At 45.6% G+C, this 19,975-nt stretch overlaps 1 protein-coding gene and 1 non-coding gene across 2 annotated transcripts in view; one reads left to right on the top strand and one right to left on the bottom strand.

The window, feature by feature from the left end:
* Myo10 (myosin X) overlaps window positions 1-19,975 on the top strand; it is a 214,098-nt gene that overhangs the window by 93,401 nt on the left and 100,722 nt on the right. The window contains exons 3-4 of the mRNA XM_059276708.1: window positions 1,731-1,889; window positions 18,683-18,870. Of these exons, the coding sequence (XP_059132691.1) occupies window positions 1,731-1,889; window positions 18,683-18,870 (347 nt within the window). The remainder of the gene's footprint in view (window positions 1-1,730; window positions 1,890-18,682; window positions 18,871-19,975) is intronic.
* Window positions 10,617-10,805, bottom strand: LOC131922067 (U2 spliceosomal RNA). Its single transcript, XR_009382184.1, has one exon. It is a non-coding gene; the product is annotated as a U2 spliceosomal RNA (small nuclear RNA).

The following is a 19,975-nucleotide window of genomic DNA, read 5'->3' as shown; positions in this document are numbered from 1 at the left end:
CCTGTACTGGCCTGGGGAACTTTCTCAGGGCTGGTTTGGACCAACTTTCCCAGTACATCTGGCATAAGTACCACTATTGAAGTTTATTTTTTCTCTAGAAAAATAAAGCATGCCATTTGTACCAAAACCACTGGATTGGCATTTTTGTACTTTCCAGTGTAAGAATGTACCGTTTGTTGCAATGTAGACAGCTGGTTGATATTAATTCTCAAATCCCAAATCAAAAACTTCTTCAAACACGGCAGAAATGGCTTCATGTGAACGCATATGTACATATGTGTGTGTGAAGGCTGTAAGTTTCTCATGGTATTTATATTCTTTTTAAAATAACCTTTTGGCAGTTTTGTTTTATTTAAAGGAAGCTTGCATGGTTTAAAATCTATTAACTAGTAGGGGTTGAGAAAGTAGCTGAGTAGTAGAGCCCTTGCTAGACCTTGGGTTTGATCCCCTATACTGCAAAACCAGATCCAAACTATGAATGCATAAATGAGGATATGGACTCCATAGGAGAATCACTTTCATAGGTGCATTTATGTGTAAAGCAGGTTGAACTTGGTCAACAAACAGACCATAAGTTGCTGTGGTTAATTCTGTGATCACTTACAGTAGCTTCAGAAATATGTGCTGACCCTAATAATGAGCCACATAGTATTAGTGTCATTTGACGTACATGCTACCACTATACGTATGTATCACTCATTACTCTTGTTTGGAAGTATAAGGCATACCATCTGATAAAGAACACATGCATGTTACATGTCTTGATGGAGAGGGAATACTGGTTACATTTTCTAAATATTGATGTAATGATTTATGGCAGTCTTGTAGCGGATGGAGGGAATATTTACTTGATTAATACTTAATGAGTATGACTTAATATAACACCTAAAGATCTTGGCTGTGAAGCTTTGAAGCTACCAGATGATCCAGAATAAAGCTGTAGGGAGACCAAGTTCCTGTCTTTCAAAACAAAACAAAAAAAGACAACAACAACAAAAAACTAGTCTATTTATTTATTTATTTATTTATTTATTTATTTATTTATTTATTTATATTAAATTGTTTTGCCGGGTGGTGGTGACGCCCATCACTTAGGAGGCAGAGAGGCAGGTGGATCCCTGTGAGCTCGAGGCCAGCCTGGTCTACAGAGTGAGTTCCAGGACAGCCAGTGCTATGCAGAGAAACCTTGTCTTGAAAAAAAAATGTTTTTTAGATTTATGGTTTTTTTTTTTACATGAGTATTTTGCCTGCCTGTATGTATATGTACCACCTTTTGCCTGGTACCCTTGGAGTTCCAAAGAGGGCATCAGATCACCTGGGACTAGAGTTATGGATGGTTGGAAGTGTCTGTGCAGGTTCTGAAAACCAAACCTGGGTCCTGCACAAGAGCAAGAAGTGCTCTTAACCACTGAACCATTTCACCAGCCCATGCTTAGTTCCCTGATTTATACCCATTAAAGAACGGTGTAGAGGAATGAAATATGAATTTAAAGTTACTGTGAGTCCCCAAGGATGATTGATACTTGACATATAATGTCTTCTAAAGTTTACTAGCAGCTGTCAAAATAATTTCTTCCTTTAGAAAATATATAGATGCCATAAAGAAGATGGGGAAAAAAATGCGTTTCTAAAATGTCGACTGTTTGTACTGAGGTTGTTTTACCAGTCTGGGCACCTCTGAAGAAGTCGTCTACTGAAGACTAAACTGTTCAATTCATTCTTACCCTCAGGTGTTCACCTACAAGCAGAGCACAATCACCCACCAAAAGGTGACCGCCATGCACCCCATGAATGAGGAGGGCGTGGATGACATGGCCTCCCTGACCGAGCTCCACGGAGGCTCCATCATGTACAACTTATTCCAGCGATACAAGAGGAATCAAATATACGTAAGTTCCGCCTGCGGTTCCTCAGGGTAAGAGGTGTGCTCGCGCAACCTTCACGAGCCCTGGTATCCATCCCCAGCACTCCGCCCCCCATACACAGAGGCCCCTCAGGTTGGAGTGTTCTGGTTTTTTTCTCCCACTTCCAAAGAATATGTCCTGCCATTGGAGTGCCTCTCATTAATTTCTGAAAAACTATGTTTTGTAAAGTTTTGCCCAGTTAGAAACTTGAGAGAAAAAAGCAGATTCTCCTCAACTTCCTGTTGAGGGGTCCTCTGCAGTTTGAAGTGACTCACCCTCTTGCTTCTTGTGAAGACACACATTGTGTCTTGGTGCTAAGTGTTCTTTTATGCAAGAAATCATATAGGATCCTTTACCTTCCTCAACTAAGGACATGCCAGCACCCCCCATCAAAGCTTCTTTATCTTCCCTTTGACTTTTTCGGGTTTTGTGAATTTTTTGTGGCCATTTCTGCCTCTAGCGTCCATCCTGGGGTGCTACTGGCCTTCATGGAAATGTACCTTTCTAAGTTGCGGGGTTCCTCTTTGCTGTGCAGATACAAAGCCTTTGTGTACCCTTATCCTCACTGCTTTCATGAAATGGGATTCAACCTATATGATAAGTAATATGGAATATAAGAATGAAAAAGTAGGGCTGGAGAGATGGCTCAGAGGTTAAGAGCACTGACTGCTCTTCCAGAGGTCCTGAGTTCAATTCCCAGCAACCACATGGTGGCTCACAACCATCTGTAATGAGATCTGGCGCCCTCTTCTGTGTACGTAATAAATAAATAAATCTTAAAAAAAAAAACAAAAAAAAATTGCAAAAAGAAAAGAATGAAAAAGTAATATGGACAGTTCACTTTCAGGCTGCAGAGATGGAGCAGCAGTTAGAAGTGCATGCTAGTCTTTGAGAGGACCCAGGTTCAGTTGCTGGCACCCAGGTCAGTCAGTTCACATGAAGATTGACACCCTCTTCTGGACTCCGAGGGCGCCTGCACTCACATGTGCAGATACAGACACATACATAAGATAAATCTTAAGAAATTCATTTCTCTAAAAGCTTTCTGAAATTGAAATACAGACACTACACTCACATTTGCACATACTCAGATACAGACACGTACATATACACATAATTAAAAATAAAATAAATCTTAAGAAATTCATTTCTATAACAACTTTTTGAAATTGAAAAACAGACATTATCCTACCGATCAAGATTCATTGCCCTACACGTGTCATCCCCTTTTCTGTCTGTCTGTCTGTTAGCAAGTTTTTAAAAAGTAAAAATGGGGGCAGCTGTTTAGACATTTTTTGTATCAAATTCAATTTCATGTCATTTTCTTTTGAAAACTAATATAATACTATTTAAATTCTTGGACTTATAGTAATTTTTGTGCCATAAGAGTTATGTTTGATGCTGCCAATGTTTCTGGAATTCTGGTTATTGTAATTTTCTTATTGTAATGATTTTGATCTTTGAATGGTGCTGACAGAAGCATGTGTGGTCTTCATTGTCTATGCTTAGGTGGAGGAAGGGGTAAGATACAGGAGAAACTAGAGACATGTGGGTGTAATGCTCAGTTTTCTTTAGTGTGAAGAAAGGTATGTTTGTTTGCCTTCCTTTACACTGTGAAAGTGTCTGTTGTTTGTTTGTTTTTGTTTTTCAAGATAGGGTTTCTCTGTGTAGCTTTTGGAGCCTGTCCTGGAACTCACTTTGTAGACCAGGCTGGCCTGGAACTCACAGAGATTCACCTGCCTCTGCCTTCCGAGTGCTGGGGTTAGAGGTGTGCCCCACCGCCGCCCAGTGAAAGTGTCATTTTTGCCAGGTTGACCCGCTGTTTGCCATGTACTCTCAGACTGCCTGCAAAGAGGAACCCAGTTGCGCCCAGTCTCCTGACTATGAGCTTGCTGACCCCAAGTCTTCAGACTGCAGTGTTTTCCGCATGCCCCTCAGAAGAGGTGGCATTCATACAAGTTTGTGTAAAAGTAGCCACATTATTTGCACTTTGCACACACTGGTGGTGTGCATTCATTCTTTTCTTCTCAGCAGTGAGTTGAGAACATGCATGCCAGCCACTGCTCTGTGTGTTTTCATTTTTAACACTGAGATCTGTCACGCACTTGCCAGGTTTTCTAACGACTTACATTGCCTTCTTTGACCCAAGGATGCCGGCAAATGCCTAGTAATTGTGCAATAAACATTTGAAAGGTGAACGCCATGCACATTACAAATAGTCTGTTCTAACTGATACTAGAACATGAAGCTTGATTTTTTTTTGAAAATTTTTTAATGTAATATGCCTCTTGCACTTGTTTCTGAGCTCATGCTCTTCTGATATAAGAAAATAGATGGACATTCTTATTACACATTTTCAGCAGATAAGAAAGGAGGTCAGTAGGTCAAACCTATCCCAGGGCTTTTAAAAGCAGAGCCTTCTAAAAAAGATTTTTTTTTCATTCTCTTCTCTCTTTTCATAATAATAATGTTAAACCTGATAGCTAAATTGCCCAGTAAATCTTTGAATAAGATCTTGGTCCTGTTTTTTAACGTAAAGTTCTTTTCCATCTCTTTTGAGGGAAAAGTACACGGTTTTTTTTGTACGGAACTTGCAGTAAAGTTAGTTAATTATGCCCCAGTGCGCTTTCTTGTTGAGATGTACTTAACTGTCTTATTGCCCAGAAAGGACACACGGTGACTTTGTCATTGCTGTCCTGTTGGCGGGAGGTACAGTCCCTGTGAATGCTCCAATGGAATCAAACTGCTCACAGTCAAAAGGGGCACCGCTTCGTCTGCGTCTCAGTTCTGTGTAATGCCTGTTTATATCTTAACACGTTTGGGAGGGGCGGTGTCTCTGAATTTTGCTAAGGCTGTTGTCTTAATTTTCTCTTTCGGATGTAACACAGTGCCATAGTTGTGCTCAGTCAAAACAGCTCATCTATCTAGTTACAGTGTGTAGGCATGATGGATAAAAGCCGTCTCACAAGCTGAAATAAAGGTATCTGCAGGCCCGCACTGCTTTCTGGGGGCTCTAGGGGTATCCATTTCCTGTTCATTCCCCTCGCTGGCAGAATTCAGTCATGTGCATTTGTAGACAGAATCTGTTCTTTATTCCTGACTGGCATCTGGGGGGAATTCCCAGCTTCCAGAGCCTCCTACATTCCTTGTTTCCATAGTTTGTAGCTTATAAATCCTTCTGTGGCTTCATGTCTCTCCTCTGGTCACATGGTCATTCTCTCTCTCTCTCTCTCTCTCTCTCTCTCTCTCTCTCTCTCTCTCTCTCTCCCCTGAGGAAAGGTGACAGTTTTTAAGTGTCATGATTAGATCAGAGCCAGGGAGCCAGGAGATAGCTCAGTCAGTGATCTGCTCTCTGAGTAAGCATAAGGACCCTAGTAAAAGCCGGCCTGCAACTGTAACACCAATGCTGGGTGGGAGAGCAGACAGACAGATTCCTGAGGAGTGATTAGCAACCAGCCCAACTGAGTCAGCAATTTCCGGGTTCTCAAAGACAGAGTGAAAAGTGATTTAGGGAGGCAGCTGATGTCAACCTCTGGCCTCCTCATGTACGTACACACGTGTGCATATGCCCCTGCCCGTGTGCATACATGAACACACACATACATATACACCCCCACGATTTTATTATAAAATTAAACCAAATCAAATAAGCAGACCCCCTTGGTAATGTGCCTAGCTGCATTCACAGTCACACCTACGGAGTCTCGTCACTACGGACATTTATAATCACAGTTTCTAGGGATGAGTGTGGGTCTGGTTCTTTGGGGAGGCACTGGTGTTCTGCCTTCCATTAATGAAAAGGGACTCCTGGTACTAGGCCCCGTTCATGCCGATGTCCTGCTGTGGCTTTCTGCTCTGAGTTGGTGGTAGGAAAGACCACCTCCAGCAAAGAAGTCTGCTGTTCTCTGCTCTCTGCTCGCAAGGACTTTATCCAGAGAAAACTTGTTTTTCCTACCATTTGCCATCCACTATGGAAAGAGGTAAAGAATATCTTTAAAAAAAAAGGTTTGAGACTAGGCAAGTGAGCATTGAGCCCCACTTTTCTTCACAAGCCCCTTCAGCTCCACATGGCTAATTTCCCTTTTTTATAAATTGTTTTCGTAAAGGTCAGATATCATAGCCCTCTTTTGTTAGAGCTCTTTTGAAACAGAATAATAGAATGCTTCAGAAACTTTAACTGTTGTATTTTCTTATCCAACTCATCTCATACCAACAAGTTTTTATTTAGAAGGCTCCAGCCTGGAACTTGGCGCCACGTTCAGGGGCATTTGGAAGATGTTTAGAGCATGTCCCTGGCCTCAGCCTGCAGTTTCGCAGGAAAGAAAACCCAGAGCTAACTGACAGCATACACACTGAGCAACTGAAGATCAACCCTCACTGGGGGACAGAAGATGTGGGTGCGACACAGTCTTCATTTGGACCCTGTCGCTGGAGCCTCCGAACATGACCTATGTCCCTTAACTCCTCCTGTGGGAGGGCGTATCCCTGCCCTGGGAAAAGAGAAGCTGAGTAGCATTCTTTTCTGGTAGTGTCTGCAGGCCCCAGGGCTCTGTTCTGCCACTGGCATGTTTGGCTCCATTACCCTCCAAAATCAGCTCCATTCTTCCTGACATTGCCCATGTGCAAGCCCTGATTTAGACTCCAATACTGGATTCCTTTCCTGGAACTCCAGACCCTTCTGTGTCAGGGGCTTTACCTCATCTGCCTTCTCATCCTCTCCTACTCTTCACTGTAGCTCCTCACTGTGGCCCTGGCTTCCAGTCTGGGCCTCCTTGACATATGCCTACTAGTCTTCACTGATGGTCCTTGGGTGGGGGTGGGGGTCTGAGGAGGGCCTCTCCTCCTTGGTCCCATCCCTTCCCACCTCCTGATGTAAACTGGTGAACATATCCCACAAAGATGAAAGTTAAGTTGTATGTGAGGGCCTCACTAAATGGAGAGAAAGTTGACTGTGACTCTAGAACCAGGCATTTGCTGGGAAATTAGCTGGGATAGACATCCAAGGTTAGAAAACCCTAAAGCATTTGTTTTCAACGGAATAACTGTCTCTCTGGGATATTTGACAGTATCTGAAGACATTTTTATTAATTATTATAGGTAAGTTGAGAAATACTAATGATCTCTAGCCACTCAAGGCCTGTGAATGCTTCCTACCAACCTCTACAGCCTCTACCACAGGAGATTATCTGCCTAACTTGTCACAAGTGTCAAGATTGGGGACCCCCACCCCCACTGCCATCATGCTGATCTAGAAAGTGTGCAGTTGATGGCATAGAGTCCACATTACCTCTATTAAAATGTATAAAAAGTGACTTTGCCTGGACAGTTGATAGGGATCTGATCTGCCAGCCAAGAGTGTTTGAATAATTCAGCCTTGAAGAGACGGGGATTTTAGGCCAGCACAGAGATGGAAATAAGGCCTTAGGTAAGAAGCAGACAAGAGAGCAAAGGAAGGGTTCCCAGCTGTGACATGATGGCAGGGCAGCCTGACACCAAGTGTTGGCAGCCCCTCAAGGAGACAAGAAAGGGTTTGTGGGTTTTGGAGGCCTGTCCTACTTGTCCCTGGAGTCTGGATCATCTCAGGTTGTCTAGCATCTGAACAGTGTTGACTGGAGCGGATGAGTTTCCCCTGATTCTGGCAGTGAGCTCCGTGTCCAAGTGCAGGCGGGGACTGCCAGCCCGGTGGTGTGGCAGCTTTGCCTGCTGCCAGATGGAGGAGACGCACATCCCCTCCATTACAGCGTCTGTCAGTTCTGAGTTAGTGTTCCGGAGGAGACTCCTCTCCCAGCCACTAAGGAATGGCTCCAGACCACATCACTGGAGCCGTAGGGAGCCTGCATTTATGGTGTTGAGGAGGGCCCCAGAGGAGGCCGTGTGTGTGTGTGTGTGTGTGTGTGTGTGTGTGTGTGTGTGTGTGTGTTCTGCCCAGTTTGTTGGTCTTGCTGAACAAACAGCAGCAGAGATCAGAATCAAAGGAGCTGGTTGAAGAGTCAGATTGTGTCTAAAGATACATGCTCTGTGAGCAGGGAGGATGCTCTACTGCTCATTCATTTTTAGCTCTTTCAAAAATAGCCCTTCTTGGTTTAGGTGGTATTTCAGCTCCAATATGTAAAGGTGTGCATTGTTCCTGAGTTACTTTTGAAGCCTGCTTCTGGAAGAAAAATGCACTAATGGAGAAGTTCTGGCCAGTCAGTGTCCTGTTGATTTTAGCAGACAGTGAGTGACGTGGCGTTCGCCCCTGGGAAACCATGAGTGATGTGAATGAAGATGGACATGTCCTGTCATGGAGGTTTCTGTTTGGGGCACACCATAACCAAAATTTGTGTTTCATTTCCACAAGCTGAGTCTTCCCAAAGTAGAGCTTTTAGTTTGCTTCTGTCTATTGTCAAAGCCAGTATCAAAAATCTCTACTTGCCACAAATTTCAGGAGGGCCTAGAGCTTGGACGTTTAGTCGGATTTGGCATGTGGCACACACCAGGAACAGCTGTGTGGTGTGGTTTGTGAGGAGGCTCTTGTTTTCTGGCTGGTTTTTTTTTTTTTTTCTTCACCCTTACTTGAAATCAAGATTTGTGTTGCCAAGATGTAATTGTAACCATCTGGCTGGTTCTGTATATTCACAAAGTTTACTCAACTGTGCCCTCAAGTCGTCACTATCCACATCCGCACACGGTGGCGGCAGCTATGGACCTGTGTTTTTGTGATGTTCCACACACACTCTGAATCCGCCGTTGGTTCGGACTCCTTTCAGCAGGAAGGGAATTTGAAACATAAATTCCTTCCCAGGAAATGGGGACACTGAAACTTCTAAATCTGGGTACTGAGTTTCAGCTCTTGCGATGTTAGCGTCTTTTAAAAACATGTTTAACGTCTAATGTTTTGTTTTTGTTTAAAAGTGTTTTTACTTTTTGCAAACAGACCATGGCAAATGGTTTTCTTACACAGAAGGACTGAGCAAAGAGCACCCATGAACAGAATGAAAGCGTGGGTATCTTGAGGAGGATGTTTACAGTGTATGTCCGTAGTACCTCCATATCAGTTTAGCCCTGCCTGACTGTCGGGCTCTGTACTGGGCTCCAGAGTTGCAGAATTCCTCTTGTTCACAGTAACCTTTGTTGAAAGACTGCGTAAGTGGATGGCACTTAATTGATTGGTGAGGACAGACGTTAGCAAACCATGGACTGCAGCTCAGGGAAACAGTGAGTGAGCCGAAACACTGAGACCAGTGGCTGATCTCAGGGTGAGGAGGCAGCAGCCTTCCTCAGCCACGATGCCAGCTGCACGAGTTTGGAGCATTTGTGGGGATGTTTGGCTAAGGAGGAAAGCAGCTCTCGGTGGCAGCATTGGAGTGTGTACGAAGATGCACTTGAGGCATTTATCCAACGCAGACCATTCAAAACACCGGAACAAAGGCTGCAAACCCCTGATCAGCAAGGCGCCTGAGACCAGAGTTAATGAACTTCATTGAACTCCTGAGAAATGATGGCAGAAGCTAGACACAAGTTGTGGGGAAACTCTGGCAACAAAATTTTGGCTAACGCTGGGATGTGACAGATCTGGGGGAAGAGTTGACCGGTAAACCAAACTGGAAATGGTGATGTCTTTGTCACAGAGAGTCAGGGAAGCAGAATCCAATTCTTTAGTCACAATAGCTGGCAGGAAGGCTGCATTTGCTTTTTAAAAAATTATAAATTTTGTTTATTTAATTTATTATGAGTCTCCTGTTCTCTCTCTCCCTCTCTCTCCCTCCCCCCCTTCTCTGTGTGCGTGCGTGTGTGTGTGTGTGTTTGTGTGTGTGTGTGTGTGTGCGCGTGTGTTCATGCACGTGCATGCCATCATGCCATGGTGCACATGTGGAGGGCAGAGGATAGCTTGTAGGAGTTGATTGTCTGTTTCCACCATGGTCCTGGGGATCGAACACAGGTCACTAGGTTTGGTGGCCAGTGCCTTTTTTCCTGAGCCATCTTGTTGGATCTAAAACTCTGACTTTCTATAAGATCACTGGTTGCCGTTTGGCTAGGTCTGGTGCCGTTGTCGAGGTGTGGCTCTGTGGGAGGAGACAGGTGCTCAGGAGAGGCTAGCCACGTTGGATTTGAGCCATCTGTGGGGCATCCGCAGGAAGAGGTGCGGCACCCCATTGCGGAAATGAGTCTCAAGCTGAAGTCCACGCAAAGTAAAGATTTGGAAAGTGAACCGCCGCCATATTGAACAGGGATGACTGCAAGAGGAGAGGGAGAAATGGTGGGTGGAAAATAAATCTGAAGGAAGTGATTTCCTCCTCTTGACAGTTCCTGCCCTCAGGAAAATAGCCCATAGCACAAACTGTAGGTAACCAGTTTCTCTGGTAGGTTTCGGCCTACTTGACCTCTGTCCAGCCCTGCAGGGCCACAGGTGAAGAGAGTTGTTAGCAATGACAATAATAAACTCCTGACTCACGGAGCGCTTCCGGATAGTAATCATGCATGGTAACGGAGGGGCCAGGCTGTAGCTGAGCGGGATCTTGGTCTAGAGATGTTAAGCCACGGATCAGGGAGCGTGGCACTAGAGCTGAGGACCAGGTGTTTGCACTTCTCTAGACCCTGCTGTCCAGATTAGCTGTTCCATTGGGGGGAGTTCTGACGTCCCACATGGCTACCTCCACGTCTATAACTCAGTGCAGCTAAAGCCTGTGGGTCCTGCAAGATTCTTTAAATTATACTTGATTTTACTGTAAGATGGGGAACACCCTTCCTAGAGCTACTACAGTACCGAGCCAGTGTGTGGAGTGGACATAACGAGCTACTCCATTTTCCTTCTCTGAAAATACACTTAATATATCATTCTTAGATAGAGGGGTGCATCCAATATCACACTGACGAGAATAGTGACTCCACTTGATCTCAGTCAAAAGGCCGAGAAGTTATGTGCATGACTAAAAAAATAAAAACAAAACACTCTATTAAGATATACAGGGGCTGGAGAGATGGCTCAGTGGTTAAGGGCACCGACTGCTCTTCCAGAGGTCCTGAGTTCAATTCCCAGCAACCACATGGTGGCTCACGACCACTTGTAATGAGATCTGGTGCCCTCTTCTGGCCTGCAGGGACACATGCAGGCAGAATACTGTATACACAATAAATAAGTAAATCTTTTAAAAAAAAGATATACAATGTGGGTTTTTTTGTTTTTTTGTTTTTTTTTTTTTTTGGTTTTTCGAGACAGGGTTTCTCTGTGTAGCTTTGCGCCTTTTCCTGGAACTCACTTGGTAGCCCAGGCTGGCCTCGAACTCACAGAGATCCGCCTGGCTCTGCCTCCCGAGTGCTGGGATTAAAGGCGTGCGCCACCACCGCCCGGCCCAATGTGGTGTTTTGACATACACATATACTATGAAATCAAATTAAATTTTTGATGGGTTAGATATAGGTACATTCTGTTTTTGCAAGCCCTGAATTTTGATAGATTTGGTGTTGAAGCAACACAATGAGTTTCTCTTAGCACTTTTAGGCGACATGTGCAGAGGGCTGTTCCGAATTATTAAAATGGGCAAGGAAGTATGTTTTTTCAGGGTAAGTTATGTGGAACTCTTCTGGCAAGAAAGTTTACATGCTTCAAAAATAGGATGTATTTTCTATTTCTGAACAGCCATAAAAATGACTGTGTTGTGTAGTGCTGTGGAATGCTTTGGAATCCAACATGCAGAAGCTGGCACCTGCGTGTGTCCAGCCGTAAGCTGCAGAGTCATCATGGCCATTTTGGGAGCGGTAATAATACCTTTTTATAGAGTGCAGACTGATCAAAGCTCGCAAGCCGTGCTGCTTTGCAGCTGTTAGGGTCTTCACAGTGCTGGGCCTCCCGCCCCACGTGGTAGCACATGCCAGCCCCTTCTCCCTCCACCTGCCAGTTTGACTTAGCTCCCTGTTGCATTTCTCTGACTATTTATTCTAAAGGCACAGCCTGGGTTTCAGAGACAAAATCATTTTTGCAAAGGGTGGCCTCCTTAACTGGGGGGCCGTCTCTGACCATGATTATTTTGGCTAGTTTTCAAACACTGTAAGTTGTTGTTATGTGGGGAGACTATTGTGAACAGGACTGGAGTGGTTGTTTCGAAATATGCTTCCCTTGTGAGGTTCGGAAGTGTGCTTTGGTACCTACACTGGCACAGACAGCTGAAGTTTTAGTCTTTCTGTGGACAGAAGCCGTTGTTCTCAGAGTACGGTCACATATCACTGAATGGTGGGGATGATGTCTGAGAAAGGATCCAGGCAGTTTGGTGATTACATGGACATCAGCGAGTGCACTAACAGAGAGAGAGAGCACCGTGATGCCCCTCTTGTATATACAGCCCGCTCCTTGACCCAAGTGTTCTGTAGTTGAGGAGGGTGTTATATGGCCTTTTCAGAGGTGGGATGGAGGGAGGGAGACTGGGAATTATGGAGAAACGGCTTGTGGAGATTGAATCCAAGTATGGTGAGGCCCTGAGCAAGGCAGTATCTTGGATGGATTCTAGATGTAAGTCAAAAAGAGCATACAGAACAGGGACTCTGGCTGAGCTGAGCTCTGTGTGTTGGCGGTAGAGACCATTGCTGTTAATCCACAGTGTGGTATCTGTCAAAACCTGATTCCCATCCTTACCCCTACTCACCTACCAAGGAACTGTAGAGGCGTCGTCTTCATGTCATGGAAGATATTAAAGTGGCGGCCTCTGCCGGCCTACATGGAAGGGTCTTGTTTAGCAACTAAAGGCTGATGATATGCGTAGATAGCCCTCTTTGCCTGGTGTATTAGTTACTATTGCTATGAAGAGACACCGTAACCAAGACAAGCCCTAGAAAGCATTTAATTGGGGCTTGCTTACAGCTTCAAAGGATTAGTCCATTGTCATCGTGGCAGGGAATGTGGTGTAGATAGGCAGGCATGCTGCTGGAGAGAGGTACCTGAGAGCTTTACATCCTAATCTGCAGGCAACAGGCAGAGAGGTGAAGAGGGAGGGAGTTAGGAGAGAGAGATTAATAGAGACAGACAGACAGACAGACTGAGACTCAACCTCGTGTGGGTTTTTGAAACCTCCAAGCCTACTCCCAGTAACACACCTCCTTCAACAAGGCCACACCTCCTCCAACAAGGCCACACCTCCTTCAACAAGGCCACACCCCCTAGTCCTTCTAAACAGTTCAACAACTAGGGCTGAGCATATGAGCCAATGGTGGGGTGGGGGGTGCATTCTCTTTCAAACTACCACATCTAGAATCATGAAATGTCAGCTAAAGTTGTTTTGGAAAAATGTAGGCTTGCGATTCACCTAAAATCCAAAATCCTGTAACAAAAAACATTGTGATGGTGCCATAGGCCTATCATCCTAGCACTTGGGAAGCTGAGGAGGGAGAATAAGGCCAGCCTGAGCTACAGGAGAGCTTGTGTCTTAAAAAAAGAAAAAGAACAAAAATTTCTATGGCAAGGGAAAAGTGTTTGGGTCCTGGAATCCGTTAAAAAGCAGCGCTGTAGTATTGATAGTGATAAGTGGAAATAGTAAACCTCTGGTATTCAGGTTGGAAGAGCTGTATCCACCCTGCATACCAAAAGGGGTATTGTAAAGGAGACATTTGTTTTGTCAATACTGGGAACCAAACCCAATCCTTTAACATGTCAAGCAAGTGTTCTACCACTTGAACTACATCCCCCAGCTCCAACTGCTTGGTTTTTAATAATCAGGTTACAGCTCCGTTTAATGTCATTTACCCAACAGGGAGATGTATCCCAAACCGTATTAGGGCAGGAAAATTCAACTGCTGGGCTGTGTAGAAGCTATAAAAGTGCATGGAGTGTGAAAGGCCAACACATATCTTAGAGTGGGCAGCCTCTAAGGCACTCACAGTTTCACTAATAATTTACCTTAAAAGGTACAAAGGTGGTTGATTTTTGTGGTATTGCAGATCAAACTCAGGACTTAATACAGCTAAGCAGGGCTCTGCCTCTGAGTTAAGTCCCCAGCCCCAAAAGATGAGAAGTTTTAAACATACTGAAATGTATGTCTAAAATGAAAAGTAAGAGAGCAACTCCGTTTGGTATCATCCATTATCTAGTTTCTGCAATAAGGCTCTCCTGTCGGCCCCCCAAGTCATCCCGCAGACGTAGCCTTTCATTCCACAGGCCATCACCTATGCCACCATTCTCCAGTGTAACCATAGGGGTCCTCTGGCAGCATTGACCTCAAGGGCCTGCAATGATTTCAGCATAGATTGGCAGGTCATCTCCCTTGTCCACTGTGGGCATCGTGTTTGTGGACTCGGAGCTTGGGTGAGACCAAAACTCCTCAGGGATAGGTTAAATCAGCTACTACCCTGTGTTGGAGGACACAAAGGCACATGCTGAAGACTTCAGAAGTTTCCTTCCAGACTGTGGAAAATCAAGGTTTCGGGGCAAGAATTATACCTCTCAGCCATGTTTATATGAATTTGAAGTTCGCAATAGTCTGTAAGAATAAGAGACCTTGTTTCTTCCTGGCCACTCACGAAGCGAGTGGTAACTGAGCAGAGCACCCTCCCTGTGTCCTAAGAGCCAGGTGTGAAGGTCAGAATGGCCTTAGGAGATGTGGACGGTCACTAGAGCTGCTGTGACATTAGGCAGTTAGTCTTTTCCTTAAACCCACAGCAGCTCTCATGGCCTTGTCTTCTGCCTATATCACGGACTCTGGAGAATCTTGGTTAAGGTGACTATTGGCATCCATGGTTTCCTCTCTCCTGAAAGGTGGTGGCTTCGTGAAGGAGTCTTTAAATGTTTCTAGAATGGTGTTAGTGAGCTTCAGGTCACGGGCTAGCTATAAATGGTGGCCCTGGGTGGTAGTGGCCACGTTAGTGGGGAAAGGAATCATTGTGCTTTTCATGAAGTTTGACAAGTATGGCCACTGAGATACACCACACATTTCCAAGCTCTGTGGACAGCCTTCAAGCAGAATAGCTGTTGCCAGAAGTACCCAGCTTCCTTTGGCCCCAGGAGGCACTGTCATTGGGTGGGGACAGCATGTGGACCCAGCCTTTCGGGCTGCGTGTAACCAGCACAACTTCCAGACTGATCATTGGGAACTATTTCACTGGGCAAATCCAGCCTGAATTACTGCAAAAAAGACCATTTTGGCTGCTCTGTCTTTACCATTGCTAATGAAGGTCATTATGTTTCTTGTTTACAGAGCAATCACGCTGTCCATGCTGTCAGAATGAGCCATATCCCAAAGGATGCTGTGTGATTTAAAGACTCCCCAGTCATAGAAGGGGAACATGGCTTTGAGGCTGTAGCAGAAATAAGCACTTTGTTTTTAAGCAAGCTTGCAGAAAAGAGGATTGAGAATTACTGATAGTTTTAGGAGTTTTAGAAACAAGGGCGGGGATGGGAAGATGGAAGTGCCTGCTTTGCAAGGAAGAGGTCTCAGGTTTGGATCCCAGCACCAACATAAAAAGCTAGGTGCGGTAGCACTTGTCTTAACCCTACTCCTGAGGTGAAGGGAGGCGGATTCCCGGAGCTCACTGCTGGCCAGCCTAGCTGGATCAATGAGGTCAAGGTTCAGTAACGGATCTGGTCGCAGAGGGATGGAGAGTGGTTCAGTGGGGAAGAGCACCTGCTGCACTTCCAGAGGACCAGTTCCCAAGTGCATGTCAAGTAGCTCACAAATGCCTGTAACCGCAGCTCCAGCAGATCCAGTGACCTCTTCTGGCCTCTCCAAGCAATCCTGCACATGTTGCACACACACACACACACACACACACACACACACACACACACACACACACATACACACACACTTTTTTAAAGTCAAATAAATACCAGGCATCAACCTCTGGCCTTCATAGGTATGCATGGGAGGGAGGGAGGGAGGGAGGGAGGGAGGGAGGGAGGGAGGGAGGGAGGGTGCACGGCTCAGAATTTTACACCACCATACAAATGTCATGAACAGACATGTAAAATAACCAAGACATGATATATCATTTTAACAAATAGTCTCATTAATGATAGGTATACAGTTGTATACCAAATTAAGTGAATCAAATGTGGAAATCTACTGAATGCAGTACCTGTGCTATATCATTCTACCTGTCCCAGCTCATGTACCCATCTAAGCCGTTTTGTTGATGGCATGTAGTGGCTCCTCCATTGGCATGTTTGGCTTTCTAAAGAGTGATGGCATTGACCGTTGACCTCTGTTGATGTGAGTGGAAAAGTATCGCACAGTGACAGAATGAATGCTTTTGATTGATGATTAACAGCATTAAAAAACAACACTAAGGGCAGAAAGGAGACAGATGGACAAAATGGAGGTGAGAACCAAGCATTCGAGCCTTGGGTGTCTCCTCCACAGAGACTAACACATGAAAAGGGACCAGAATGCCTGGATGTCACCCTTCTCCTCCCACAGCGGGAGGAGTGGCTTCTGTCTTTCTTTCTGGCTCAATTTTCCCTACAGAGATGAGACAAAGAGAAGTGGACTTTCTAGGGCATCTATATTTCCAAAGACCTGCACATTTACTTAGGAAATAACATTAATTTGTCTGATTGAGGTGAACTTTTATTTAACATAAAGTTTGTCACGTGAAGTCTATGAACCAGTGAGACACGGTGCATTTAGGATATTGAGCAGCCCACACTTTAATCTAGTCCCCGAACATCTATATCACCCCAAACGGAAACCTGGTACTGATTAACCATTACCACCCACAGTCTTTTCAACCCCGATCCTCTTTTTTCTGTGGCCTTGCCTGTTCTGGAAGTGTCTGGTGTTCCTAAGCTGGTATACATTCAAACCCTCTATATAAGCACTGCGTTCCTTTCCTGTGTCTAAAGATTTTCTGTTGTATGCCTGTGCCACAGCTTTCTCACATTTTGATCTGAAGGTGGGCATTTGGGTTTCATACCCTTTGGCTGTGTGAATAATGCTGCTTTCAACATGGGTGTGCAAATGTTTGAATATCTGCTTTCCATTCATTTTGGTTCTAAACCTAAGAGTGCAATTACCATGGTAATGCCATTTAGGTTTTTAATCTCTTTTTGGTTCAGATTATTTCCCCAATCTAGACTTTCTTACGTTTAAAAAGTTGCTCTGAACATACATTACTTTGCCTGGTGTTCTTGGCAGTTACCGTGAATATAAATCACTACAAATTATTATAATGAGGTACAGATGTTCTCAGAATGTTTGGACTTTCTGTCTACCTTTGCTGCCTCCCTACCTTGTAGGGCTGCTGTACTTTAACGAATGTGGTAACAGAAGGTTCTAGCATTAGATGCCTGGATTCAGATCTCACCTCTACCACATACTGACTCTGTGGCTGTTGTCAGAATTTTCTCCTCATGCCCTAGTTTCTTCACCTGAAAAAGAAAAATATGTGTAGTGGAGCTGCGTGTCTCCCACAGTCATTGTGAATTCTGAAGGGGTTAGGCCTGCGTATGGCGTGCCCGGGCTGCCATGACAAAACCCCACAACACAACAAATACTTCATGGTTCCGGAGCTCAGGGGTCTAGGCACAAAGTGGTCAGCAGGTGTGATTGGTTCTTCCTGCCTTTTTCTACTGGCCTGCTTCCAAGTGTGCATCCCTGGGCTCTCTGCCCATTTCTTATGAAGACACCAGGCAGAATTGGATTCAGATACCCCCTAGGAGCCTGGGTTTAAATTGGTCACCCTTTAAAGGCCCAGTCTTCAAGTGCAGTGCTATTTTTAGGTATTGTGGGCCAGTGCTTCAACACATGGGAAATGGAGAAGGACACACGGGCCCTTGTAAAGCCGCAGCAAGTGTGCTCCCTAGGAGGCAGGAGGTGTCTGCAGGATGCTGCTTCCTTGTGTGTTGACTTACTGCCTTGGCTGTGTGTGACTCTGGAAAACTGGGGAACCTAGATGCAGAAATGCCAATGATGAAGTCCTTGTGGAGGGAGCCCATAGCTTTAAGCTGTGGTAAGTAGCTTGTGCTGTACTGCTCTGGGGGCGCTGAGTAATTTCCGCCCAGATATTGGCTGAGAAAAGTGATGCTCCCAGGCACGGATGCTCCTAACAAGTTAGATGGCACGTCATGAGGTATTGTAGCATTTCCTAAACAGTCTCCTCATCATGCTTAGAAACCTGTGGCTGCAGAGCGAGGTGTAGTGGTCCATGCTTTTAATTCCACCACTCAGAAGGCAATGACGGGCGGATCTCTTGGGTTCGAGGCCAGCCTGGTCTACTGAACAAGTTCCAGGACAGCCAGGACTACATAGAGACTTATTTCGAAAAACCCCTAAAAAGTGACTGACAGCCCCTAACATGGGGTTTGCCCTTGGGATAGTTATTTCGACATCCCCAGTGCTGTGCGCCGTGCGTCCATAGCAGGTGACCTCCACAGGTTTCCCCACACCCAGTAGTACCCGTCCCCCCTCCCCACCCCGCCCCCTGCCCGTTTTTCTATTTTTTGCCTTTGTCACTTGCTGTTTCATAACAGCCACTGGTGGAGGAAGGGAACCGGAACTGACTGGGCTTTGTGCCAGGAAAGGATTGCGGCTGGGGAGGTCACCTGGGAACGGGGATTTGGTCTGGGCTCATCGCCATCCTCACTCGCTGTTAACCTTTCCCAGAAAGCCTGCTCTGAACCGGCTCGGCGCACCTGCGCAGTGACAGGATTAGGGTGTAGGGACGGCGTGGGCCATGGGCACCGAGGCCCTGTGAGACTATCATTTCCCTGGGTCGGTCCAGGTCCCTGGGCAGAGTGCAGAGCAGACGAGGTGCGAATCGGAGCCTGGCTCACCGCCCCCCGGTAACGCTGCCCGGTCCTTCTCCTCTGCTTGCAGACCTACATCGGCTCCATCATCGCCTCCGTGAACCCCTATCAGCCCATCGCCGGCCTGTACGAGCGCGCCACCATGGAGCTGTACAGCAGGTGCCATCTGGGCGAGCTCCCGCCGCACATCTTCGCCATCGCCAACGAGTGCTACCGCTGCCTGTGGAAACGCTACGACAACCAGTGCATCCTCATCAGGTGAGCCAGGAGCGGAGAGGTGGGTGTAAGGGGGAGGCCCACGGTCCCCAGCCCGGCACAAACCTGCAAGAGCCGCTGGTGGGATAGGACCCCCCCCCCCCCCCCGACCACCTGGCTCCTGCTGAGGACACTCGGAAGACACATGGAGCTCGCAGACTGACTGTGCCGGTTTGCGGTTTTGCCCCACCTAGGCCCTCCGTTCATTCATTTGTTCGATCATCATTTATACATTCCCGTTTTCTTTTCCTTCCTCCCAATTTTCTTGAATTATTCTTCAGGCTGTTTCGTGGATAAAGCACCGTCAGTCTGTTTATTTAAAGATAGATGGCTGGCTCATATTTAAAATATTTTACGTATTTTAGAATGCTAGTCATGATGCTCGAATGTTCGAACAGGACTGCCTTTTTCTCTACTGTGACAGAAATCACCCTAGATAACAATGTCCTGATTTTAAGAAATTTTTTTTTATAATGTGATGCCCCCAAACCAGTGGTTCTCAACCTGTAGGTTGTGACCCCTTTTAGGATGCCTGACCTTTTCATATGGGTCATTTAAGACCTTCAGAAAACATAATTCGTAACAGTAGCAAAGTTACAGTTATGAAATAGCATCAAAAATAATTGTATGGCCAGGCAGTGGTGGCACACACCTTTAATCCCAGCACTCAGGAGGCAGAGGCAGGCCGATCTCTGTGAGTTCAAGGCCAGCCTGGGCTACAGAGTGAGTTCCAGGACAGGCTCCAAAACTACACAGAGAAACCCTGTCTCGAAAACAAGCAAACAAAACAAAACACAAATATTATGGTTTGGGGTCACCATAACATGAGGGACTGTATTAAAGATCACAGAATTAGGAAGATTGAGAACCACTGCCCTAAAGTTTACCTATGAGTTAGGTGGAGAAAGAGCGCCTGCCATGCCTGTGTTAAGAGGATGGTACAAGGACATGTTTATATAAAATAATTCTGTGTTAGCTGTGACATACCTGCTTGAGCCGAGTCTAACTTGTGTATCTCTTTGTTTGTATAACTTTACGTCGTTGGTTGTCTCTGAGACAGGATGTTCCTGTGTCGCTCACACATGTCTCCAACTCACGCCATTCCTTC

Source organism: Peromyscus eremicus, chromosome 11 (genome assembly GCF_949786415.1).
Source record: "Peromyscus eremicus chromosome 11, PerEre_H2_v1, whole genome shotgun sequence".
In the NCBI taxonomy this organism is placed as follows: Eukaryota; Metazoa; Chordata; class Mammalia; order Rodentia; family Cricetidae; genus Peromyscus; species Peromyscus eremicus.
Note: the sequence above shows the minus strand (reverse complement) of the source record. Positions and strands in the feature narration are given on the sequence as shown.